Source organism: Venturia canescens, chromosome 8 (assembly GCF_019457755.1).
Source record: "Venturia canescens isolate UGA chromosome 8, ASM1945775v1, whole genome shotgun sequence".
NCBI classification, from domain to species: domain Eukaryota; kingdom Metazoa; phylum Arthropoda; class Insecta; order Hymenoptera; family Ichneumonidae; genus Venturia; species Venturia canescens.
The window spans coordinates 15,006,674-15,033,020 of NC_057428.1; the positions used below are offsets into that span (position 1 = coordinate 15,006,674).

General features: G+C 44.3%; 2 protein-coding genes and 1 non-coding gene across 9 annotated transcripts in view; 1 reads left to right on the top strand and 2 right to left on the bottom strand.

The window, feature by feature from the left end:
* Positions 1-151: 151 nt before the first annotated feature.
* On the bottom strand, positions 152-11,544 carry LOC122415069 (uncharacterized). Of its 3 annotated transcripts, none has more exons than XM_043426892.1 (8): positions 10,433-11,544; positions 8,095-8,179; positions 7,701-7,803; positions 6,534-6,665; positions 5,345-5,892; positions 4,871-4,994; positions 4,502-4,784; positions 152-4,035 (listed from the first exon to the last, which is right to left on the bottom strand). In XM_043426892.1, exons 2-8 carry the CDS (start codon positions 8,167-8,169, stop codon positions 3,492-3,494), a joined length of 1,809 nt encoding a protein of 602 aa, XP_043282827.1. In that variant the 5' UTR covers positions 8,170-8,179; positions 10,433-11,544; the 3' UTR covers positions 152-3,491. The 3 variants fall into 3 exon arrangements, with proteins under 3 accessions (XP_043282827.1, XP_043282825.1, XP_043282828.1); XM_043426890.1 differs by having other exon boundaries at positions 8,095-8,182; XM_043426893.1 differs by lacking the exons at positions 7,701-7,803; positions 8,095-8,179.
* Positions 6,125-6,197, top strand: TRNAT-UGU (transfer RNA threonine (anticodon UGU)). Its single transcript has one exon. It is a non-coding gene; the product is annotated as a tRNA-Thr (tRNA).
* Positions 11,545-12,076: 532 nt separating the features above from the next.
* The window catches only part of LOC122414643 (dipeptidase 1-like), a 65,154-nt gene continuing 50,883 nt past the window's right edge, over positions 12,077-26,347 (bottom strand). For all 5 annotated transcript variants that reach the window (XM_043426106.1, XM_043426108.1, XM_043426107.1 and 2 more), the window contains 6 exons: positions 23,959-24,028; positions 22,045-22,221; positions 20,155-20,239; positions 19,990-20,065; positions 19,679-19,817; positions 12,077-18,551 (listed from right to left, as the gene is read on the bottom strand). In XM_043426106.1, coding sequence (XP_043282041.1) covers positions 18,462-18,551; positions 19,679-19,817; positions 19,990-20,065; positions 20,155-20,239; positions 22,045-22,221; positions 23,959-24,028 — 637 coding nt within the window. In that variant the 3' untranslated portion in view covers positions 12,077-18,461. The remainder of the gene's footprint in view (positions 18,552-19,678; positions 19,818-19,989; positions 20,066-20,154; positions 20,240-22,044; positions 22,222-23,958; positions 24,029-26,347) is intronic.

The following is a 26,347-nucleotide window of genomic DNA, read 5'->3' on the forward strand; positions in this document are numbered from 1 at the left end:
CAAACCACTCGCTCGGGGCTTCTAAATATTTTGGAGAATTCAGAGTTCTTCGGACCCCGAGACAATGGAATTATTTCAAAATCGCGATGAAAAACTTTCGCGTTGGATTCCGAGGGAGCGAAACGTCGCTGGGTGATGAACGTAAGAAGAATTTGAATCAACGTAAACGAGGCTCAACAGATCTCGTTTTTTTATTGACGTGTCACAACAACGAGCATGCGGGTGGGTTACAATTTCATCGGGACGAACGGGGCAATGTTTCACAATAATTCGAGTGATTTTTCGTTTCGCCGGATCAGCAATAAAACTCCGCTTTTCTTTAACGTGCCATTTTTTTTCTTCTCTCCTTTCGCTGTTGTTGTTGTCGTCGTTTCGAGACAGCGTATTATTATTTAACGATCGCAAAAGCAGGCTCATCACATTCGTTCTACGAGTCGATCGAGCGTACTTTTTGATCACACTTAACAAAAGAAATCTCAAATTTCCATTGGAACAATGATTCACATCGAGATTCAATCAACTTCAAATCGTCCCTGACCCAATTTCTGGTACAGTGCTTAACTCGTATATTTATATGGTCGAATACACACTTTTTCAACCACTTTTTCTTAACAACGAACGATTACATCACAGCTCAATTATGTTTTTGTTTTTTTTTTTATCTTTTTCTTACAATCCACATTGTTTATTTTTATCATTATTTGTATATACTTATAATAAATTTCTTTGGATATACGTTTTTTCATGCTCATATTTACGGTCATTTACGTATACAATTTATATATTTATAACGATTATATGCACCTCGCAAAAGGGTGGCTCGTAAACACGTGTGATTTCAACGACATATTCACTGCTCTTATCGCTTCAAAAAGATTCGTACAAAGACTGTATATTTCGGGAGACCCGCCAAGTAATGAGAGCATTTTTCAAATTTTATTTAACAACATTACGCTACGTTATCTCGAGATTTTTAATTGGAAATTACGTTATCTCACTGGATTGTCGAACGCTCTTCTTTGGAGTGTGATTACTCGAGTTGTCAAGCCCTCCAAAACGAGCTCGTTGCTCAACGATTTTCTAGACAAATGAACGATGGAGGGAAAGGATTTTGTCAATCATCAGTTGAAATGAAGATTCTTCGAGAATTTTATAACCAATTGATGAATTCAATTGCAAACAAATTGCAGTTAATTATTCGAATGATTTTCGAATGGAGGATAAAAAATAATTTTGTAAGGGATAAAACATCTCAACGATTTTCTACTCGAATTAGCACCCGAGCTATTCGAACATTTCATTCGTGAAATTTCGATACAAACGCTTAAATATACTGACAGAGGAAAAAACATTTCAATAAATGATTTCGAGGGTGTTAACGGGCGAATCTGTCCAACAGGGATATAACGAATACAGTGGATGAAAGGTCCATAAATTTGATCGACTGCCTCGAGCGGATTGCCCGCCAGTCGTGTGTCCTCCAGGCCCGATAAATTTTATTGGAACGAATAAAATTTAATTCGCAGTATCTCGTGCGAGAACTTGGAGGTCCGTTGAAAAAACTCGACGTTATTAAATGCTCTCCTTACTTGCACTACCTCCAAAGAACCAACAAGAGTAAAGATCGCTCATAGCAATTGGGTGTATAGAAATAGAGGCATGAGATGCAACTTTAGTCTCAGGAGTCATCGATTTGTCGAGAAAAAACGAGAGTTTTTAACTTGGAAGACTTCATATGAAAATTTTAGCTTCTAATTTGATATGTTCTAAGTAGACTGCGACAGCTGAGACCGAGCTTCAGTTCGAATTTCCCTCGAATTTGGCTCAGCGTGTATAAATACGGTGTAGAAGTCGTTAAGAAAGTTTGGCTTCGAGTGATGGTAAAATTTTCACTCCCCTAGAAAGCCTCGTACAGTTTGGAACACTTGTATAAATAGATTTTTATCTTCCTCCTGTTTTCAAAGTATCAATATAGTTTAGCAACGAGAAAACACAACGCGGAGAGTGCGAATGGATCGGCAACGACAGCTAAATTGGCACGCACGATTCGGGTACTCGAAATCAACAAAACATCGATCGAATTTTCGTCCCCTTGCACACACTAACTTCGAGTCGAAGTATCAGAAAGCGTTGCTTCATACAAAAATATATTCGACGAACGAAAGCTTATGTGAAACTCAGAAACGAGTCCGAAATGACGATTCCTCCAATTCCTTGTCCACTGCAGTCAAAATACATACAAAAATCTTTCTTGTCTGCAGAAAGCAACGAGTTTAGAGCTATTTTTTTTACTCAATGTCAGAACGATTGCTGGGAAAGACGAAGACCCATCGGAGCAGTTTCCGAATTGGTTTTTTCTCAGTTAAATACAAATGTGATGGGATTTTGTGGGTTTTTTTTTTCAACGGAGTCGTGAAAGCTGTAGGCCGAGATGATTTTTATCGATAAAGAGATGAAACACCCTGCTCATCTTGTTTTTCAGGTAGATTGACTGAAACGAAAAAGCCCCCGAGATCGACGTGCTTCGTCGTCGGAAATCTTCGGAGCTGTCTCACCTGCTTCTCCTGCCGACGGCTGTCGATGCGGTCCATTGAAAACGTACTGTTGAGTTAGGTAAAACGAGACCAGCTCGTTGGATGATTGTCGCATTAGAAAACGCAATTCGAAAAATTTCACGTTCTTCCTACGCTTGTTTTTCTCCAATAACAACGATGCTCGTTCCACGGGATTCCCGAGCGTTTTTTCTAAAGTGTCTCGTTAATCAGGCTTCTATCGGCGCGGAACATTGCGCCGATGAATATCGAAATAATTTCGATTTAACGAAGAATCGGAACTTCGGGTGGATGTCGTTGATCGCGACGAAGATTATTTTTTCTGTCATTGTAAGATGGGAGTGAGCAACATTTCGATGAACTTATCGCTTCGAATTCGCCCTTGTGGAGTCGCCAAGTTTTCACGATTTTCTCGGGTCTTTCACTTTTTTCTTTCTCATCGTGAGACTCGCACATCCATCATTGCGAGATTCGCGCGACTCCAAAAGCGAGCTTAAAAAATATTTGTGTTCAAAATTTCTAGGCCGTCCCAGGCCTAGATACTTGATTTTCCTTCAAATTTTAACCAACTTTCGTTTTGTGCTTCAAATAAATCACGAAAAGAAAGTTCCATTTCTTAAGAAAGTAAAAAAGTTTGGACAGCTCCTGCAAAAACTAGAAATCCAGCTGCACTCGACGGCACGAGATTTCGACAGTTTCCCTGCTGTGCCCTCGTGCTCGTGCTTCGGAGTACACCGAGAAAGATTGTCCGCGAGGACTAAGCAGTCTTGCGACAAGTTTCATCGAAACAGGATCGGTCGAGTGAGCAAAAAGTAATGGAAGCTCGCGAGTTTCCAAGAAAGTTCAAAATTTCAAAAAATTAACAAGAAAAATTGCGTCTCCTCAGAGCCGTCGCAATTCACGACTCGTTCCCGATGACGAAACGAGAGAAAAATCGAATTATTCGAGATCGACGTGCAAGACAGTTTGCTGAGTGACGAGACGTTTCTTGCAAGAGCCCTTAGAACTTTGAGTCTGAAGTTTCGAGCTTCCTTCATCGATCTCTTGGCCGACGTCGTCGTCGTCGTCGTCCTCGTCGCTGCTGTCGTCTTCGGGGTCCGTTAGATTCTCGAGTTCGGGTTCTTCCAACAAAGCATCGCTCTCGACAGATATTTGTTCGGGCGTAATAGTGTTGGAGCAGGCGTCCAAGTTAATCTCAACGACGTGATGACTCTCGTCCGAATTGGCTCGATTATCCTGTAGATTCGTTTCGTTCGAGGGCGTTGCGAAGTACTTGAGCTCGTACTCGGGGCCGCAACCCTCCAGCACCACTTGAGTATTGAGCGAATGTCTGCTCGCCTGTTGCGAATCCCTTCTGTGCTTGTCGAACGACCTGCGTCTCGTGTCGTCTGATCTCGAGTGGTAAAGTTTTGGCTGCCTCTGACGGCGCACACTCTCCCCGGTGTTCGCTCGCGATCTCATGTCACCGTCGTCCAACATACATCTGCCGATATTTTTTCTTATTTTTGGGCTTTGGCCAATCTGCCGGGGACCCCGACCTTTGGGGGGGGGTCGAAAGCGAGCCAATTTTCATAGGGGAAATTCCTTTTTTCGGGCTTTCAAACTTTTCATCGTTCAACAAGATTCTTTGATGAAATATTGAGAGGAGCAAGTTTCGTTTGTATTTGAATTTCGAAAAATATTTTAAAAAAGACAAATTTTTGAAAAAATTCCATTTTTTTTCTTAGTTTTTAAAAGTTTCAAAACTACTGGAAAAATGGGGATAAATTTTGGTAGTTTTTTAACTAACACACTTTGCTCCGGCCTTCCCTACTCACTGGGGCAGACACGAAGCGTTTTATGGCAAGAAAAAATTTGGGTCGTTTTCGTGCCCGCTGCACAGGGTCGAAGCTCCCAAATGGGGCGTCAAAAAATGTAAAGTTTGGACGTGAAATGCGTAAGAGACTTGCCTGTAGTCGGCCCTGCGGAAGTCCGGACTTCTCTTGAACTCGAGACTCGCTTTGCGGCTTCCAAGCGACTTTTCCATTCTGCGTTCCCCTCCGATCCTGTCGAATGACATATTGCGAAAGTTGGGGGACGAAATTTTGCGAAAGTCGCGAGGTGAGCAGCTCCCGCCGGGTGTCGGTAAGAGGCCGAGTTCCTCGGAGGTTCTGACGTCGATGGAGCTCCGTTTCCGGGGTAAAAAGTCGTCGGGATATCGGCTGTAAGCGCTCCAAGAATAGTTCGCAGCGTCTGCGTGAAAAAAGTGAGAAATTGGGAGGTTGAGCGATTGGAAAATCGGCAGAATTTGCTTAATCCCTGAAGATTTGAGTCGCGACCTTGCTGCGGTTTCTTCGAGTGACTTTTCTTCGGATCTTCCGGAGCGGGTGCCTCCTCGACATCCTCAATTTTCGTCTGTCTCAGGAGTTGATGTCTCCGCGCCGTGTCCGAGCGATCTTTAACCTAAATATTGGACAACCCGAAATCCACCATTTCACACGATTCCAAAAGCCAGAAATTCCATTAAATTTCGTACGATAACGAAAAGACGATTCGGGCCCGAGCCCGCTGTGCGGATTTCGAACATTCGGTACTGCAGAATTCTTATTTATCGGCCAACAACCCACCGAAAATTTAAGTTTTTACTTAAACTCCGTTTCAATCAAGATTTAACTTCGTTTTCCATCGATCAATGCAAAAACGAAAAGAGAGTTAGTTAAATCATCGCTCGACAAAAACCCGGCAGCCCCACACACCGGGCCGGGACCTTAATTCCCAAACGCGCGATCCGGAGACCAGAAACCCCCGCGTACCTTGAGCGTGACCGGTCCTTTGTTCGGTATGTGAAGATCCATGGCCATCGAGACCTGACTTCCGTTGATTTTGTTCTGCTCGCTGCTATCGCCGTTGGATCGATGCTGGGGGGGACTGTATCCCGGATTGTCAACGGACAAGGCTTGTCGCTGGAGGAGTTCCGGATTGAGGAGCGCGCAGCCAGCGTACTTGGGGGCTTTCCGGCTGCCCGGTGATTTCTTGGTGACCAATGAGGGTGCGCTCGGACTCTTCTTTATCGGATTCGTCGGTAAGCCTTTGTCCTGTAGATTCTTGGAGAATCGGAGGAATTCGGCGGTGAGCTGTTTCCGGTAAATCTCCTGTGCGCTCGGGCTCGGAGTTCGATTAACTCGGAAGAGGCCGAACTGGTGATCCCACTTGGTCGTCTGGCTCGAAGTCGAGCGACGGCTTCGTTGATTACGATTCTTCAGGGTCGAGCCTTGATTGAAACGGAAACGCGCCGGTACGACTTTCGCTGCGCTGTCGCGAGCCTCGAACGTCATCACGCACGCCGCGACGACGATGAAGCCTGAAAACGGTTTTTTCCTGTGCTTTTACTTCGATTTCACATTTATTTCGCTCGAATATTATTTTGTTCATGAAAATTTCAATTGTTCGACAAAAATGTAGAAAAAGCTTCGACAATCTTTGATTTCTCGGAGAAACTTAATTTTCAAGGATATTTTACGATTATTTGGGGAAAACTGAGAATATTTGCGGCACCGTATACTCGTGGCGTATTTCAGCGGAGGCTTCCGTGCGCCTCCATAGCTCAGGGGTTAGAGCACTGGTCTTGTAAACCAGGGGTCGAGAGTTCAAATCTCTCTGGGGGCAAATTTTTTTTCGCTTCGAACAAATCCAAAGTCGTCTGCGAGGGAATGAAAGTTTGAAGGATATTCGCGTGTTTGCCCGATGGCAATTTCAAATTTGCATGTGAAACAAACGGAGTTTCAGTTCCGATGGAATTCGAAGAGGGATTGGGACTCTGCGTGCGAGTTCTCGCCCAGTTTCGGGCTACGGCGAGTCCTGCATAAAAGTGTGACCGGAGCCTGCTCACGGATTCAGAGACTTTCTGCTCTTCCCAGACGCCCTTTACACGCGTCACAACTTTATTCAATTTCGATTTTCCATTATAATAATATTCGTAGAAATTAAAAGTTTATTAAGTACCTCCGACTCCCATGACAATGGGCCCGGCGTAGCTCAGATTGTTCAGGTGGAAGCCGCGGGACTCGTTCTTCACCTTGACCGTAATATTGCCACGAATCTCCTGTGCGACTGACAGTTGATCTGCATAGTACCCTGAAAAGTGAACGAACCCAAAAGAGCGCGAATTTCTAAAAAAAAATGTATTTAAACGCACGAAACGATTTTCTTAAGAGAGTCTTGAAATTTACACGGAGTTTAAATGCGTAGTCGATTGACGCGCACATCAAATTATGCGTAAAAAATCGTTCATCTTTCCACATAACGAATGAACACGCTTCTTACGAAGTTTATGAAAAACGTACACTCAATAAAGGTCTGGGAAAAAATTCGAAACGATTGTCTTACTAGTAATGCAAATGTGTTACGTTAAATTAAAAAAGGCTCTGCCAGCCTGCGCAGAACGATGGCAAAAATTGGTTGACAGAGCCTTTTTTTAATCGGTCAAACTGTGTGTCAAAGAATTTCAATTTCGAAATTTGCAGCTATCGCGCTCACGTTTGCGATATTCCGACTGATCCATTCTCTTAAGGATTGAATGAAATTGTTAACGAGCACTCGTATAACCTCGCATTTGCTTATTTCGGAAGTTTGTTTCTTCTTGGTTCGAGCCATCCCTGTCACGACCTTTTGTCTTTTCATTAACACTTTTTCCTTGATCCATTTCCCTTTGGCCTCTAATACGATTTTTGACACAAAAAACTATAGTATTTTAGTCAGGGACGAATGATAAGTTTCGGGTCCAGTCAGCGATGAGTTCCCGATTAATTATAATCGCTTGTAATTTCCATCGCGAAAAGATATGTTGAAAAAATGTATTTACTATTTCGAATGAATGACTCTGACATTGATTCGAAGTGACAATATCTTCAGTCACCCATAAAATACGATCCTTCGCGGGCTCGATCCAATTTGGTTTGCCTTCGATTAAAAGAAAACCAACCGACGGGATCGGAATCGAGATTTTCCGTCCCCATTCAGAGGTTTCGCGCCAACGATCACTCCCACGCATTCCCCAGTCGCATTATCGTTCAAGAAACGTTTTTCCGAGTCATTATAATGCTGTTGGAAGTTGATCAATTGATAAGCGGATCGCGGGGGATCGTTGGAGTAAGCTGCTGACTCGCTTACCTATCGTGGCCATGCAAGCGCCGAGGAGCATTAGCAGCAGTCCAATTCCAAGTGCCCTGCAAGCGTGCCAGATGCATCGCGTCGTAACTTTTCCTCTAACGACCTGAGGGACAGTTTAGCATAACCGTGTATAAGCGAAAGGACGTTAAAAGGTCGGGAGACGTCGGTGTACGAAGGGGAGAGATCATTAGCGGAGTTTCTTGGACACTTTTCGTAGGGCATAAGTGTCTCGGTTGGTAGTTAATAGAACTCGATTCTCTCTCGGATCTTGAAGCTGGTGCACAGTTTCAATATCGTTGCCTCACCCCCATTCGTTCGCCTCGCCCCCTCCACTCTCTCAATGTCTCTTTCTCTCCCGCCAACTCGTTACATTCCTCCATGAAATCGATTTTACCTGAACGTTCCAGTTTGCACCAGGACCGCAAGCTCTCCTCTGTGTCCCTTGCCAGTGAACACTGCCCTGAGGCATCCTTGCACTCCTGCTAGTTAAAAGAAAGAGCAAGAGAAAAAAAAACGAAAAAATAAAATAATGTCAAGTGTTGTTAACTTCGACGGAGAGTTTCACGCGTCACGAGAGTTTCGACGTGCTGGGCGAGGGCGATACACATTTGTAGGAGTCCTGAGCTCGATGAGGATGGAAAGAGGCGGAAAGTTAGGAGAGAGAGAGAGAGAGATTGAGTATGTCCGCGCTTCTGGGGAAACGTTAATGAGATTTTTTCCTTTTCTCGAGGCCACGCTCTCTTCAACTATTTTATGAACTTGTTCTCTCGGGTCGCACACGCGTGCACGAGATATCGCGGGGCCTGGTAAGTGGACCGGGGCTTCATTATCGATCGAGGAAAACGTTTAATGAATTATTGTCCCAAGGACATCGATCCGTGGGACTCGAAGTGTCCTCGCCTCGATTCTATTCTGGGATAAAATCCCATTTTGCATTATTGTAACGAAGCCACGATTGGAATCGTCCCGAAACGATGGCGGTGAATTCTCGATGAAAATTCGAACTCACTGCTCCCTGCGAGGCGCAACAACTCGCTCGAAGCGATGAGAAAACGCGAGAATTGCGTTTGGGTTTGCGTGCAATATCCGAGGCTTTCTTCTGACCTGCTCACACAACGAGAGTCAGTCGCGTTGTGTCAGTTTTCCAGTGTTCCGAGAGTCTCTCGTACACGCACGTGCCCACACAATTCTCTTTTCCTCTCAGAATACAGCCAGTTCACTTCGACTTGGTTGTGCTTCCCACGACAATCGCGTATCGAGCAAAAGATCTGAAGCTACTCTCGATCCTCCATTCGCCGAGTGTGCGGCGTGCATGAATTCGTTTCGAGGGAACGCGACAGACGCCGAGTTCTTTCGAGCGGAGACTTTCGTCAGAGTGGGCGACGAGATCAAAGCGCGAGGCTCTCCTGACTACAGAAGAAATCCAGCGTTCGATGGGAGCCGGCGAGCATCACCGGGAGCGCGGAAAAGTCGGAATGGGAGAGGAGCAGCCTGCCCGATGCCATTGTCTGCTATCTCAAGTGTTTGACATCCTTCGATAGAAGCCCCGCAGGGCTTCTTCGAACATTCCATCGATTCTATGCACCCGCGCGACGCAACCTGCTTTTTGTAACGGGAATAGCGAGGCGCGGATATGCGAATATCGCGGACGTGCTTAAAACGCTATTTCAGGTGGCGGCCTATTGTTCCTGGCGTGTGATCGATCAGCCTACATACTGCCACGTACGTTGGCCTTATTAACGTTCAAAAATAGACGTTCATCGTTTCACTGATTTTCATATCGACGAGGCCGGGAATAGTGTAGGTTTTGTGCGCGCTTTCTTTGCCTCGGATTGAGATTAAATTAATGCAATATCGCCGAAGCTTCGGTTATTTTTGGAACGTCGATTCTCTCTTTAAATCGAATTTTAATCTTCCCCTTGCCACGTGCTCTCAAAAAAGCTCTGTGTGACCCTCGTAAACTCTCGCTCTTCGACAAACCTCTCGCGCGAATGACCCATTTCAGGCTCCACGACGACGGTAATTGCTGACCGCGCATCAAGCGACCTACTGCCATGTGAATTCGGGATCCAGCCCGACCGGGGGAGCTCAACGGAGAATTTATAAACGGGTTTCTTTGGTATAAATAGAAACTCGGAATAATGGCAGATCCGATTTATTCGGATGAGATGATCCGGCTCGGGACCTCGACGCTTCGATCTCCTTGCCCCGGATTTATTTTTCTTCGGCAATTCCTCTCGTTTCTTCTGCTGAATTTTACTCAACTCACGTACGATCTACAGCAAATCTAGCGGAATTGGAGTCTTCTGTACTCGTTGAAAAATCATGGAGTTGGGACCTTTCGGTGTCGTGCGAGGTCGGACCGAGGGAGCCGGCCGGTCGCCTCAGGGCGGACATGCCCTTAAGATATTTCGGTTTGTAAACAGGGACGAAATCTCGCGTCGGATGATTCGCTGCTGATGAAAATAATAGCCTGACGGAAGATGAATTGGCGGAAGTGCTTTCCGCAGAGGGAATAAACGAGGCGGGATTCCAATTAATCGGAGTGACGAGGATGAAAAAAGTGGAGCATACGATGCTTATGGGAGGTTCGAACGCGATGTTATTACGGGGGATGAAAAACGACTGGAAATGGATGTGAATTTGGTGAAAATGAAGATTCTCGTTCCACGTGAAACGTCGAGTCAAAGGTTTGTTTACTTTCGATATATTAAAACGCTGAAAAGCCTCACCTCTACCGGCGTCGCTGCTGATTATCTCGACGTCAAACCATGCTCGAACCGCATAAGATTCTCTGGCATTGCGATCTTTCGTGATTGAAAAATGGACTTTTTTCTGGAGTTTTTTTCTCTGAACTTTGTCGCCTCGTCGACATCGACCTAATTACTTGCCCTTTTCGCTCCCTTTTTCCGTCGGGCCGCGAGCGCAAGTTTATCGGTTCAGGGTCGGTGTGATTACATTGCCAGGACCCGAGCGCGCTCTCGAGCGCTGATCGTGGCACGAGCAACGAAGAGGCTCTCGTCAACCTTCATGCCCCGGTGTCCGAATAATCTTTCGAATGAATTGGAGCACGAATTTTAAAATGGATCTTCTCAACGGATCTTTCGCGTCGGTGGGCAAAATTGAAGATAAATTGGGTCGGTGGGCGCTGCTCGCGAAAACAACGAAATCGCGACGCTCTCGAATCACAAGCAAACGAGGACTCACAGTCTCATCTTTTTCCTCCGGATTTCCAACAGCCTCCGTCCGATTGAAACGCTCGAAAAAATCATCCGGACGCACTCTTTTCGTGGCTCGGAATTGGCGCGCGAGCCCAGCACACCGTGAGAAATGATGGTGCCGCGAAGACCATTGTGGTTCGTCGCATCGTTGAAAGTCAGCCGCGATCTTGCTCGGCACTCTCGTCACACTGCACAATTGGCCGGGTCAACATGCCGCCGGAGCACTCGAGTCAAAAACTATGGAAAGGGGAGCGCAAGCTTGTCGTCCTGAAAAAAATATGAACGCACATGAACTGGCTCAAAGCGCTCGATTCGAAAGGCCACCGCGTCGGCTCGAGATTGAACGTTTATCGGAGAGGATCTCGAGGAAGGAAACCGCGGATCGGAGGGACTCCGACGATTAACGAGGCGTAAAGTCGCGCGTAAAATGATCGCGCCGCAGGGGGGATTATCGATTGATTGTCGACGATCGAGGATCGAACATCCGGCGACGGACGACCGAACCGAACCACCCGAGAATGATGATCGTTCAAGCTTCTCGACTGAGCTCCGGGGGACTAAATGTTTTTAAAATACGAATTTAAAACAGCGGAGAGCGTCGCTCGAGGGAGTGCCTCCGAGTCCTTCACTCCTCAGCATCACCTGTTGGTTTCCCCGTTATCCCGATCGCCAGCGTCACGCCGCGAGCTAGAGCACCCCCACCCTTCCTCTTCCATCCCGTTTACCACCTGGACAAAGCGCCCTGCACATGCATGCGAACGCGGGACACAACGACGACGGAACTTAGCGGGAGCGAGAGAAAAGCGTGTTTTGTTGCTCCTGCTCATGCGCGGGTCCAGATCGATGTGTTATATCGGATGCTGTCCCGCGCTCGGCTCGCGCGTTGCGCTCCGCGGGGACGCTGATTGGCAGGAATCCCGTTGCGCGGGATGGACCGAAATCCAAATCGCTTTTCCACCGACTTTCTCCTCGACTCGAGGGCCGTTTTGCTCCCACCTTTTGCCAAGCTCGCAAAAGCTTGTTTTTTATTTATCAATTTGCTTCCGAAATTCCGAAAGTCCTCGGTTGTTCGGGCTCGATTAACGACGCGGAGACGCACCGAGGCAGGAATTTCGACGCTGCGAAAAAATTGCCTGCAGAAAAAAACCGGCCCAATTCACCTTTTGTAAATAATATTTATTAGATAATAAGTGCTTACGTGGTATTAGGTAACATAATGTTCATCTAGGGTCCTTCATAGAAGGCGTACAAATCATTGTTCCAGCAATGTCGTCTAAGGTAACACAGTTAAAATTCTTTTCCACTCCAAATCTCGCTTTTCCATCGTGGCGACGAATGTGCAATGAAAATAAGCATAAAAGCTTCGTCGAAGAAAAAAAAATGATCGAAACGAGTGAACGAATGAAAAGAGCAATCGGAACGGAATTAAATCGTGCATATCTCTTCGTCGACAGCCCATCACGCATTCCATTCTCTCCCACATATATTTATATTTTCTAGTTACACCAGCACGCTTTCTCTCTCACTTACACAAGTTTCTTTTCGTTCGCTTTTCTCTCGTCATCGTCGTAGTCGTCGTACGCGATATTGCACTTGGAAAAGCGACTCAATTGAGGATGTCGAAAACAACGAAACATTTATTTACGCTCGGCCTCCTTTACACAACCATTACGCGAGAGAGATGAGTATATGACCAGACGAAGTGCAATTGACTGTGCAAGAAATCGAGCTCAAATTTTCAGTGATTATTTTCCCATTTTGGGCCTTTGATTTTCCTTCTTTTGGGAAGAAACATTGGGAGGTTGGTTCCCAACGATTCGAAGGGTTTCGGGATTCCTTTTGGCAATTTGGCAGCGTCAAACTCGTCGCTGCTCGATCCAAGAAATTTGTCAATTCGTATTTCATTGCTGGGGGTTTCGTAATTTAGTATTTTGGGGGTTTTTTTTTAAATGGGGGATTTTCGAATGAGTTATCTGGCGAGGGAGTGAACATTTTGGCTTCACAGTCACCGCTCGATTTCCATCAATCCTATATTTGCATTGGAATGGGGCATTTTCCCTCTTGTACGTCTAACATCAAACGAAAACTGAAACTTATGTCTGTTTAAATAGTTTATCAGCTAAGAGCGTGTGTCTGTGGGTGTGAGTTACTTAATTTTTTTCATAGTCCCCCCATCCGGGTCCCCGCGACCTAAAGTTTATTCCGCGCTAACTAATTCAATTTCTGAATCTTTATTTTCGTTATTTTTCACTTTGTTGCTTTCTTCACTAAGGATTTGTCTAATCTTTGTTGACGGAGGACGCGTGACAATTTCCGTGCGACTCTCCGCCCTCCGAAAATTAAGGCGCGGGCGATCTCTACTCCGCTTTTTCCCCTTGTTTCGCCTCCTTCGTCAAACGATTCTTTAAACTATTTTTCCAGAATAGAGTCTCGTCGATTTGTGGATTGAGCGCTGAGCGAGTTAGAACAGCAGGCTTCTGCCGTATTGTCACGTGCGTCTCGTCGAAATTTCACACGCGTACACGGCTCTCATTTTCTCGTCAGCAATCAGGCAATTCTCGACGTTTGCTCTCTCAGACTCCGAAATTCGTTATTAGTCCACGAATATTCCAGCGATTCGTCAAGCTTCGTCGAATTTTCTAAGCCCCATTCCAGCGAATTCAGCAATTCAGTATTTTTTCGCCCAATAATTCCTTGCAAAGTGTTCAGCCGAGACTGAACCGTAGGAAGAAACATTTGGCACGAGAAGTGATGGGAAAAGTATCGGAAACCAAACAGCGAGCTCCGCATTTACAATTTAGGAAAAAAACCGAACAACTTTCATCGTACGAACGTCCCAGAAGTGACTAAACAAAGTTTCAAGAGCGTCAAGAAGCACCAACGAAAATTGAGAAGAATCGCCATTTGAAAATCGATTTAAAAAAGTATTGCGAGACCCGAGGAAAGATTGCTTTGCTGACAAAAAAGGTCTGCGTGTACGCGTGCATTTACAAGGATTTATTTTTCGATTGCATATTAGGAAGCTTAAAAGATCAATATTCCTTAACCTCGTTCTAATTCCTCGAGTGATAATCACTCTTTTCGAATGGAGTAACGTGTCTTGACTCTCACAGTGTCATCATTTAAACGCGTTCGAACAGTTCCCCGCAAGCAGCCCCCCACACTCTCACACACGCGCATATATACGTTGAGAAACTCGCGATGGAATAACTTTACAGAGTTTATTCGCGAAATTTTTTCGACATTTTTCTATCCAAACAAATCTACTTCGCACAATATGTCCCTTCGAGTCTGTGTGTATGTGTATGTGTGTGTGAATGTTTATAATACATAATATATATATATATATATATATATATATTATATATTAATATATATGTCATTTTGGGTTGGTTTTGTTGGATCTCTCAATGAGCATTCACCCTTAAAACAGCCAGGCAAAGAGCCCTCACGCGCACGCACTCTCTCTCTCTCTCTCTCTCTCTCTTTCTCTCTCTCTCTCTCAATCGTTTAAGTAATCATCGTGAGATACAATTTCTCCATATATATCTCTATAGTAATCTAGTCGTGGGTACGCTTTTATCAAAGCCAGACTCTTGATTAGCACTTAATAAAAATTTTCTCATCGTCAAGCCTCTCGAGAGTCGAGTGAAAGGCTTCTTTTCTTTTTTCTTTCATTATTTACATATACGTACTTACGATAATTACACATATACATATGTGTATGTATGTATATATATGCATGTATGTTCATATCTACTTATAATATCTATATACGTCTCCAAACTTGTCCTTTGTGCGTTTGGACTTATTATTAATTAGTATAATGTTAATCTGAGATCTAGGCAGTTGTGTGTTGTTTATTATTACGTTTATGAATTTTCTTTATTAATTGGTTATATTTGTAATCAATTTTGTCCTCACACCGAGGATTTATGTTTTCACTTTTTCCATTTTTTTTCTCTTTCTTTCTCTCTCTCTCTCTCTCTTTTTATTTTATAAGTGAAAAGACGAAGAAATGTTTGCTTCGTTTATTTTTTTTTGTTTACTAAACGTTCCTGCGCATTGAACACTTCCGCGAGGCGGAAAAGTTTCTAAATTTTTGTTTATTTTTTCTTTGCCTTTGTAATTATAATTGTTTCGGTGCTGGCCTACCAGCAATCCGTCATCGCACTGGTCCTTCACACCTGGACTTTTTATTTGTTAGATTCTCCATTTTTTTGGATTTTTTTTGAATTTTTTTGGATTTTTTTTTTTTTAATGTCGTTTCTTCTTTATCTTCTCGACTTTTTTTTTCGTATAATTCTTTACTACGGTTTTTTGGTTTCTTATTTGTTTCAATTTCTTTAAAATCATCTACACGAAACTCTCGCTATCTTTATTCTTAATTTCCTACGTTTTTATCGTGGAATTTGACTATCCCCTCGTGTACTTTCAATCCTTTCAACATCGTTTTTGTTCTCGCTTTGATTAATCGCATTCTCGTTTGTTTCTTTTTTCTTTCCATTCACCTGCACAATCATCGAAGGGGAAGAAAATCAGAGGAATTAACTTGCTTCAACGAATCAGTTATGACCTTTGGAATACACTTGGAAACTCGAGGCTCTTCGAAGTCAACTCAGTGTTCTCTATGGCGGCTCGACAAAATGCTTTCTCGCGAGCCTCCGTCGATAAGAGAACGGAATTATTTAGCTGAATCTACTTATAAAAGTCTTCGCCTCCAGATAGCAACGATATTTTCATCATTTTGTTAAGTGGAAGTAAAAATTTACTTGAATGTGAAAATTTGGCGAGGTGAATTGCTCTCAGTCATCGAGTCACTTTGAATATCGCGTTCGCTTACGCCGGAATTCGAAAAACCAGCCTCGACAAACTGATTTAGAAAAATCTAAAAAATCCTGTCATTCAATTGTTCTAGAAACATTCCAATAAATTCATTCAATTTTCTCTTGTTTCTTTTTTTTCTTCGTTTTTCATTTCACAAACGCGTGGAAGCCAAACATTTCAAGTTTTTCGGCTAATGAAAGGAAACGATTGATTCTGCTGAATTTCGTCAACGACTGAAATTCTTGCTGTGTGTAGAATGATATCGAACTATGCATGCAAGATAAATAGTCAGTAAAGGCTTATAAGTATACGCAATCCCTTGTTTATTTTTGGTGCATCGAATGGCTAATTGAATTATCGAAAAATCGTATTTTTGTTCATCCTTTTGCATAAAATTTTTGTTATTTTTCTCGACACAACCAAACTCGAGGATAACTTCGAAGGTTCGTTACGAATTTCAAGCGATTCGGATCTTTCGCGTCGAGCTCGATCGGTGTCGAGGAGAAAGTAAAAAAAAAACAGTGTTTTCGAACAGTCCTGTAGTCGCAATACTCAATATTTCGCTCTCCCTCGATCACACACGTTACAAATGTATTTTTAATATTATAAATTTGTTCTCGGTGATGTAATTGTTCATTGCTGTAAGCGCCGAGATTGAAACGTCGATTAATTGCATTATCGTTAAGATACCCAATTAGCATTTATCAAATGTTTTGCTGTTCAATAAATCTCGACAGCCATTACAAAATGTAACCGCGACTCGGAGAAAAAGCTCCGAAAGATGAAAAAATGTGTAAAATACACGTTGGAAAAAATCACATGTTTTTGTATCTTATTTTTTCTTACTTCTTCTTGCTCTCATTTTTTTAATTTTTCATCTTACATTATATTGCGACAAGGCTCGAGGCTGCACGCCCGGATCGTATTTTCTCCTCTTTCGTATATTTCGTATTTCTTTTCTTTTTATTTTTTTTTTTCATTTTTTTAAAATGATTTTTTTATCATTTCACATTGATAGACGCAAGAGAGCTCGCGTATTCCGACATTGCACAGTGGATTACAGTACGACAAGTTGACCGATCCAAGAAATCGATCACGGCATTAAAATGATGCTTTACTTTGTCTCTCAATCGCGAAGAAAATGATTGTTGAGAAAAATCAGTGAGTCGTGGAATGTGTGAGAAAAGAATGGAATGCCTGAGGAAGGGAAATGAGATTAAGAAATAAAAAATAAGCCAAGAGCAATAAAAAGTGGTTTGGAAGCCTTCAAAGAGATCGTGGCAGCTCCACGAAAGTGTTTTTCTTCACTGAAATGAACGTTTTCGAGCATCACCAGAAAAATCTTTAAGCAAAACGCCGAATAGGTGAAAATGAGATTGTAAAGTTGATTAGTAAGAAGAAGGGAAAAAAGGTGGCAGCACTGGACAGTTAATCGCTGAATATTGCTTTGCTGCATGTGATTCCTTTCGGCGTGTAGCGCACAGAGTGAGTCCGTTAATCGAATAAGACGAAGGAGAGAAACGTCGGGAACGGTGGTTTTGGTGGGTGGGTGAAAGAGCCAAAGTTCATCGAGCGTGGATGGCGCCTAATCGAGTTCGCATCGTTCAGTCTGCTCGATCGATTGGGAGGGTTAAGAGAATTCAATAATCCACAACTTTGCTTTTGCTTTGCCTACGCGCGTCCCTCGCTCTTTTCCGTTGACTCTCGCCCCCCTCATCCAGCTGCTGCATTTCGAGTTATCCTTCACTCCGATTTCTCCCTTCACGAAGTTTCAACAACGCCTTCGTCATTCTTACACGCTTTTTTTTCTCGATCCCATCATCTTTTATCACCTCCGAAAACTCGGTTTTCTCACACGATTTTTAGCCTCATTCTCATAAACGCACACACACGCACACTCACATTTTACAATACACCATCTCGGATTCGTAACAGTCAAAGAAATTGGCAGTTGAACGGCGAAAATTATCGTTAACCTTCGTCATAGTTGATATCGGTATACTCCTTTCACAGAATTCTCAGTGGTTCGTTTGTCAGTCTACGAAATCTATGAATTCTTTGGCTTCGTTACAATATTCGCGTGATTCGCTTTTCAATTTTTTTCAATCATCAGTTTTCACGAGATATTTACTTCCTGGTTCAATGTACCTTGCAGCGTGACAACGAAATTGTCAAAGTTGACAAAATCGTGGAAATCGTGACAGAGAGGGGGAGGGAGTGAGAATTCAAAAAATGAAAAATCTTCAGTCAGTCGTTGGAATAATTGATGTTCAAAAACAAATAAACGTTAGAATCGATTGTTGAGTTAAATAAACTATTCAGTCGTACTCGAAGTATCCGGAGATCGAGAGAGAAACGGATCGAGTAATTGTCATTGAAAGAGGAAGCAAAAATCCAAGAAACTTGGAAGTCAAACGAAGATTTGTCGTTTGCAGGAAGAATTTGCGATTTCTGGCCGTTTTTTCTTCCGTCTTTATCGCAATAGTCCGGAATGGTCGTAAGATATATAAAAATGATAACGCTCGGAAGAAATGAAGAAGTAGGAGCAGGAACGAAGGAATTTTTGGCAGAAGTTTCATAGGATGCGACCGCGGAGCTGCCCAATATCGTCGAGTCTCACGTAAGCACGAGTCCTCAGCTCCTCCAGTCCGTGACGTATCTTCATCGAGTTTGACCAATCTAAAAATCCTGGGACGACGCTCCGCAAAACGGATCAGGACGAACCGTACGCACAGGCTGAATTATCCGGAGGACTTATTTTCTCGACCGGTAACACAGCGGCTCTTTGCCACTCGTCGCGCACCTGGAAACACGGATTTTCAGATATCAATAAATGGCCGTTCGATCACTGCTCAGAGAACTGAGTTCACGAAGAAATGAGAGATTTTCATTTATTTAATTGATCGCAAATAAAATTATTTAAGTAAAACTGATAAATAAATACTGATGATAAATTTAAATGAATGATAAATAAAATACGAGGCTGAAACGTTGGAGTCCAACGAAATGAACGAAAAAAAAACATTTGGAGAATTACTGGAATTATTGGAGGATTTTTTGACATCGTTTCGTTGGACTCCAACGTTGCAAACTTCAGCGTCATAATAAAATGACTTAAAATGACTTGAAAAAAATGAAAAATTTCTCAGTAGTTTTGCAGCGTTTCACTTTTTTGAGCTCCACTGCCAGGGTGTGCAGACTGGCTAGGAAAAGCCGAACGAAAAAACTGAGAAAATAGGATTTTTGCAGGTTTTCTTTGATTTCGAGATTTGGCGAGTGGATGCATTGAAAATCGAAAAAATGTGAAATTTGCATGAAGCGAATGGGCAATAATATTATCTCGACGTTGCAGAGAACGAAACAATAAAATTCGAGCATTTTATTTTCGAAGGTAGAGTCTATTCGCGTAAAGAGGATTCATGATAATAAAAATTCGCGTTAATATTCGTGCTCCGTGGACGCGACGCTGCGCCGAGGATGATCTCGAGTATTTCGTCCGAGTTTTCACAGCGTAAGAACGCGATTGTTATCGCCCTTTCGATTACAGGAATATTTGTGCGTGCATACTGACACGGAAATTCACGTGCTTGATTTTTCACGAGCGTGATAGAAATGTGAGTCGTGTATGTTTCGGTCCTTGGAGAAAAATTGTTCTCGGGGATGGATCTAATAAAGAAAGTCTCGGAATGAAAATTCTTGGGGGAGAGGAAAAGCAAGAGACGAGGGAAGCTGGGAACGGGGAATCGAGGAGAGTTGGAAATATGAAACGCGAGAGAAAGGAATGAGAGAAGCGAGTAATCGTCGAAGCGTGATAAGATCGATTTCCGCTCGATGCTGGATAAGGAAATTGATTGCGGGACCGAAGAAAAGCACGAAAAAATAGAGAAGGAAGTGACAAAGAATGAGAAAGAGAGAGTTGGCGGTAGGCACCTGCTCGACTCTGGCAAACACTCTTAGCAGATTGAGGCCGGCGAGCTTTTTTATGTCGTCCTCGGACCATGTTGGATCCTCGAGAAGAGTCGCCAATAGTTGAGGATACCTCGACACGTCCTCGAGTCCAGTTGGGGTGCTGAAAATCCAATCGAGCATTTACGCATTTCAAAAATTCTCGTTGCAACTTCTCGTTGAGATTTCACCGTCAAAGCTCATTAGAATCGCGACAAATCGATCAATCATTGAATTTTCAACGACAAAAAATTAAAACTCCGTCAATGGGGAACGTAATATATTGAGCAACTTACAAGTTTATGCCGTCGAATCCCGCCCCGATACCGACGTGATCGATGCCCGCTATTTTTCTTATGTGGTTTATGTGTGCTGGGAATGTCACAAAAGTCATTTTATTAACGAGACAACGTGGGAGAGAGAATTTCGATTGAGAAAAGTAGCTCGCGGCGATGACTCACCGATCACGTCCTTGATTGTCGCTGTGTTGTTACACGTTATGAAGTACGTATAAAAAGGGATCATCGCAACGCCTCCGTTTTTCGCCTGCAATAATAAAAATGCTTCAGTCCTTGAAAAACCGACGAATCCGGAAACGCGACGTAAAATACGGAGGCGCGGCGGGGGCGCGCTCGCTCTCGTGAAATTCGAGCAAGTGGCACGAGCTCAAATTCAACGAAATCGAATAGTTCACGAGTCCCTCGAGAGACACAGACGAGAAGTGAGCGAGAGATAGTGAAACTTTCTCACCGGTTGCGGTGACCAACCGACGCGAAATTTGCATCTGTCGGAAATTCACCAGCGCAATATTCCCGAGCTCGTGATAGAGCCAGTCAGGCCCGACTCCGGCTATGTCTATAGCGTTGCGCTGTACGTCTGCGCTTGTAATATATAGGAGACCTCAACCGTCGGAATCTAGTAGGCAAAACCGCGATAAGGTTGAGTGCAAGTTCCACTTCCTCCAATGATATTCTCGCGCGCACGGAAGGGCAAAGCTTTCATCTCGCGGCGCGTTTCCCCGACTGATTTTCTTCTGTCAGATCCTCGGATAAGTTAGCATTGTGCCTTCGTTCAATTTACCGCGTACACGAATTGCTATTTGATTGGGGGATTGGGGAGAAACGATTGAGGCTAAATTGACGTTGACCGATCGTGTTTTCCGGCGAGCTCGTGATGCAGCGACGCTTCAAAGTTTCCAAGTTATTTTTTTAAAATCGCGGTTCTTTTCATTCGCGTTTCTCAGTTTTATATGTTTTCTCACGTCCCCTCGCATTTTAGCTTCCGCAGTGGAGATTTTTGCTCGATTTTCAATACGCTTGCACGAGGGCTTTTTAAACGGAACTGCCGCTCCGCAATGGCCCCAGAATTTAGCTCTTTTGGCAAACGGCCGCCCGAAGGGCTCGCTCTGCTCGGGCTATGAAATAAAAAGAGAATCGGACCGATGCTCTGCGCCATCGAAGAATCCATTCCTACCAGCCTTTATTATTTTACTTGATTTATTATTATCGCATTGAATTCTACGAACTTATTAATAAGCTCGAGCAAGTATCGTCGGAATTATTGAAGACTGTTCTGTCGAGCGCTCGCTAGTTTCGAGAATTTCGATACCGTTTTTTCTATTATTCAATGAATTTTCGCCCGAAATTTAAACTCGATATAAAAACGGTCGAAGCAAGTTTTCGTGACGGACCGAAATTGTACGGAAATTGTATTCAACGATTTTGTGTAGAGGACTCGATTCGATTCACTTCGATTTTCAAACTTGGTTGTGCTTCGATTGGAACTTTCATAAAATAACGAAAAAAAATTGTTTCCTGAGCTTTTTCTCTACTTTCACGATCCTTGGCGAACTTGTTTCGACGAATCTTCTGTTCGTATCGCGATTAGACTACCCTCACGCTTTTCGTTGCGTTCATTTCGCGTGGGATCGTGAACAATTGATTTTTTAATTGAGCCGACTCTATCGAGTGACGGATTCGCACCGTCCTGCTGGCTGAGCTAACGATCTCGCCGAATCCCGCGGCCATAAAATCGAGTAGATAAAAACTGAAAAGTCATTTCCATAAAAATATATCGAATATAAGGGCGGGGGACGTTTCGAATTTATTGTTCGCGTTGGAGCAGGCTGGTGTGCGCGAGTGTTTTCCTATTTCGTCTGTGGTACGTGGCCATGGAAAATTTCTTGCTATTTCTTACTCCACATTTGTATTTCACTTATTTCTTTTCCTCCTGTCTTCCCGGCGATCTTTTTATTCCTCCTTTTATCATTTGCCTCGCGCGCTCCTCCGCGTTTCCCGCTCTCGTCTTTTCTCTCTCTCTCTCTCTATTTTTCGATGCTACGGAAAACTCACCAGATTTCTGAGCACGTCGTCTGGCACATTTCTGCTGGAATTGCAGAGCGCACGAGCCGCGCTGTGAGAGAAAATCACCGGTGCCCTCGTAGTCTGCAGCGCCGCTCTCATGGTCCTCGTTGAAACGTGAGACAGATCGACGAGCATTCCCAGTCTGTTCAGCTCTCTCACGACCGCCTTAGGAAAAAGAATCGTTCAACGTCCAATGAGATATCCACCTTTTTCTTTCTCTTTCACTTTACTTCCCTCCCCGCCCCTTGGCCGTTCTGTCATTCTCTCTCGCGCTCGCAATGCTGGTCAAAGTTAGCTCAAGATTTGCTTTCGCTCTTCCCCCTATTTACGAGTCTCTCTCTGTACACGAACGACTTATTGGGCGTCCCCGTTCCAAAGGGCCGGCTCACTGCGCCGAGTCCGTGAATTAATGACCCCAAAAGTGCCAATTTCGTTCGCTCTCGCATCGAAGAAAAGCTATCGAGTACAAAAAAATCACGAATTTCGGGCAGTTTACGCTAAAAGCAAAACGTCTGAATCTCGACCCTTTCCCACGAGTCTATAAGAAACCAATTTACTTTGCAAAATCCGAAGAGACTCGAATGCGGAATGCGACGTTTTTTATTGCGCGCCCACCCCTGAAATTCGGATCCCGTTTTCCCTCCTCCGACGCATGTTCCAAGCTGTTTTCAATCCCACGGGGAGTCATAAAGTCCTCGCTTGCACGAATAGAACCACCGCCGAATTTCTCTTTTCCCCGACAGAGAACTCTTTCCCATAAAACCGTCTCGATGCGCCGAACCGGTCAGAAAATCTGCTAAATAAAAATGCTCAAAATTGAAGAAAACCGAATAATCAATCGCGCATTCGTGCGCGCACCGTCGAAACCGATCCGGCTCACGAGTCCTTTCGCGGGTGTAGAATGGCCTGTTTTTTTCCGAAATGGTAGAGCCTGTTAGGGCTAAGGATACCGTAAAATATAGGCCGTCGTAAAAAGGCCCGCGTTCCGGAATCTCGATCGTGATATTTCGAGCAGCGTTACCTGCACACGTGCGGCATATCTGTAGCGAGACGCAGGGATTTATACGTATATACTGGCCTACTTTGTTCAGCCGTTGTGTAACCAGTAATGGCGGCCGATACAAGACGAGTCCGTGGCACGTCGAAGCATCTCGCCGCCCCTCGCGCTCCTCGCCCCGGCAAACGGGAAAGCATAATAACGACCGCGTTTCCGGACAGTAAGCTCCCCCCAAAACCCCTTATATTTCTGGCGGCACGTTGCAGTCGACCCTCGCTTGGCATTGCCATTTGTTTTCCCGATACGTCGACATATATACGGAGCCGCACACCCTCGCGGACGTGTACACACACGGAGACAGGGGCGGCGTGGCTACGGAGCTTTTTCGAAGACTTTTACAGACGTGATACGACCCCGGAATGAGAAATGACGCGGGGCGGGGGGGGGGGGAACAAAGTTGTGCAAATAAATAATCCGGGAATATAAAGACGTGTCAACGTGCCGCTCCCCGCCCCGCTCTTACGCGAAGCAATTTCATTTTTGCATCGATCCATTTCATCCACGGAATCCATCCAGCTTCGTATTTATCTGCGGATTTTTCTTGTTTCAATTCTAACTTGTAGCTTTTGAGGAGCAGGGGGTGTCAATTCGTCGGGTGATTTTATCTTTGACGAGGCTCGACCGGCGACGGAAAAAAAGCTCAGCGGACCCTCAGGACGAGCCTGGGAATCCGGCGAGCGAGTTTCTCGACGCGTCCGTCAAGCTGGGGGAATAATTTGACTTTGGAACCGAGCGAGCCACGAGCCCGAAGGAATCGCTCGTTTCGTTAGTTTTCTCTTTTTGTAAAACTCGTTCATTTTATTTTTTTGGTTTTTGAGAAGTTTGAAAAGTACGGATAATCTTACCTTCCCAAATTCGCTCAGGCCCGGGATGTGGTCCTGCGTACTGTTCGTCTCGCCAACAGAACAGACTGCCCTGCCGAGATAAAAGGAGAAAAAGAATTCATTAAAAAAAGAGAATTCGAGGATGGGTTGAAAAAAGATTTTTGAGAAAATGGTCGGCGATCGATCTCGAAATCTCCCGCCGAGTCTCTCTCGTTGCTAATTACATCGAATCGCTTTCGATTATCGCGTGCATCGCGCTGAAAGCCATTTTCCGTAGTTTCTCTCAATCCCGATGAAAATGTTGAGGAAGCGAAGCGGACTGGCAGCTTGACAAATGCAGGCACGAGCTCCTGCGATGCCGGGGGCAGCTCGATTTCGCAGAGGCTCGCATCCGAAGGGATCCGAATTTAAGCAGTGAACGGTGATGCTCCCAAGCAACGAGAGGCATCGAGAAGAGCAAAAATATTTACAAAACACTGTGACCGCCCCGATTTCTTGTTTCGCCGATTGAATATTTGGCGTCACAGTTGCCCGATTGTTGTTCGATGAATCGGCGATAAAGTTTTGAGCAATGCCCCCCGCCCCCATCGGCTGGCAAAAAGGGGACCAAGACGACGAAATTCACGGGAAACTTTATTGAAGAGTGAGCTCTTTCGGGTAGTTGTCCATAAAAGTAGCGTAAAGTTGGGGAGTCGTATGGTCATATGACAAGGGCACGGAAGCGTAACTTTTAAGACCCGAGGAAGATTTAAGTCTCGGTGTACTTTGAAGCAGCGAGGGGCTTTCTCGCCGGCATGTGTGGAGCGGGTTAGAGCACTTTTTCGTCAGCGTACAAGTGACGAAAAGCTTGCAGTCTATCTGCTTGCGTGTCTCTCTATATAAAAAGCTCAGCTGCGTGTACGGATGCTGGCTGCGAGAGGTGGGGAGAGAACGAGACTTCCCGAGTACATAAAGCCCGTCATATATATCGAGTTGAACTACATTTTCTTTTTCAGAAGTATTCACATTTGTTGGACGAGTGTCCAGGGACAAGTAGAACGGTGTGCTGCTGCTTTGAAAATTCGTAAATACGTTTGGGATTTGGACGTTACTTAGGCGGATCTTTGCTCGGCGATATCTCATTTTTCGAGGATCAGGAACGTTCGCCATGCCGCGATACAAGGGAGCCCAGGGCAAAACGGGGAGGCTGAAAAATTGCGAGATTCTTTTGTTTTTATTCTGACAATTTGGTATACATTTAAAAGTAATCAAAGGAGGTTTCAAGAAGCGGAAGAAATTCGAAATATTCATGAAAATTGAAACAAAGGGAGAAATTTCTGAGGAATTTATTCACTTTTTTGCGAATGTTTTTTAAGGATGAAGTACTCAAGAAGAATTGAAATTTGAGTGAAAAATCAATTCCACTATTTTTGAGGGGCGCCTCGAGGACTTTTTTCCTTTTTTATAAAAACTATTGCCAAAATTTCAGTAAGTTTATTATAGTGTTCGGGAGTCGGGAACAGGAGTTTCTCAAACTTCTGAAAATTACGATACTTCTTAAGGTAGCTCGTTTCGCCGAGTTCTCCCCTGTATATGCTGCGGATCGTCTCGCAGATCCCCGGCGAGTACAAGAGAGACGCGTGCGTGAAAAAGAATAGCATGAGGGAATAGGATGAGTCGCAAATCTCGTGGATCATCGCAAAGCCAGTGAAGAAGGGGTATTTCGGAGCCAATAGTTTTGGCGGATAAAAATAAGGAGTGTGGGACGTGTCGGAGAGGCGGGGCGAGGGATGACCCGAAGAATCGCGGGATCCTTAATTAATCGATGAATCTTGGCGTGCATGGCGTTGAGTCCAGTGGCAGTTATTGTATGACGAATGGAAAGTTCTCCGATGACACATTATCGACAGACTCGATATTGAGTTTTCAATATCCCCAGGGACTTAACGGCACCCGTAGCGCGGTGCGGTGGCGAGTGGAAAAAGCAGCATGCGAGGAGTCTCGAACGTGTGTGGGTGATATTTATAGAGCGAAGAATAGGAAGAAGAGCGAGAAGACAATAAAAGAGGCAAGTGCGAAGAGAGCCTCTCAAGTGCCCATCTGCCCATCTTATTTGCAAGGTTATGAGAGACGTTTCATTTGTGGGCCAAGAAGGAGCGGCATCCTGAACACACACACACACACACACACACACACACACACACACACACACACACACACACACACACACACACATTCCTACCCACACTCCTCGCTATTTCTCTTTATAGCTGTACATAGTATATCAACAGTAATGCCAGTGTAGTGCGAGAAAGCCAGGAGTTGATGAGAATTTGTGGCATAGCCTTAGAAAAGGGGGAGAGAGCGAAAGAGAGAGAGAGAGAGAGAGAAAGATATCGCAGAGACCTCTCGGCTTCTCGACCCTGCAAAG

Excerpts from the sequence above, each read along its gene's own strand:
- LOC122415069 (XM_043426892.1), bottom strand. The coding sequence starts at position 8,169 with ATGCCTCAGGGCAGTGTTCACTGGCAAGGGACACAGAGGAGAGCTTGC. Across the intron at positions 7,804-8,094 it reads GTGCAAACTGGAACGTTCAG|GTCGTTAGAGGAAAAGTTAC; the intron begins GTAAAATCGATT and ends ACTGTCCCTCAG. Across the intron at positions 4,995-5,344 it reads AAGGACCGGTCACGCTCAAG|GTTAAAGATCGCTCGGACAC; the intron begins GTACGCGGGGGT and ends TCCAATATTTAG.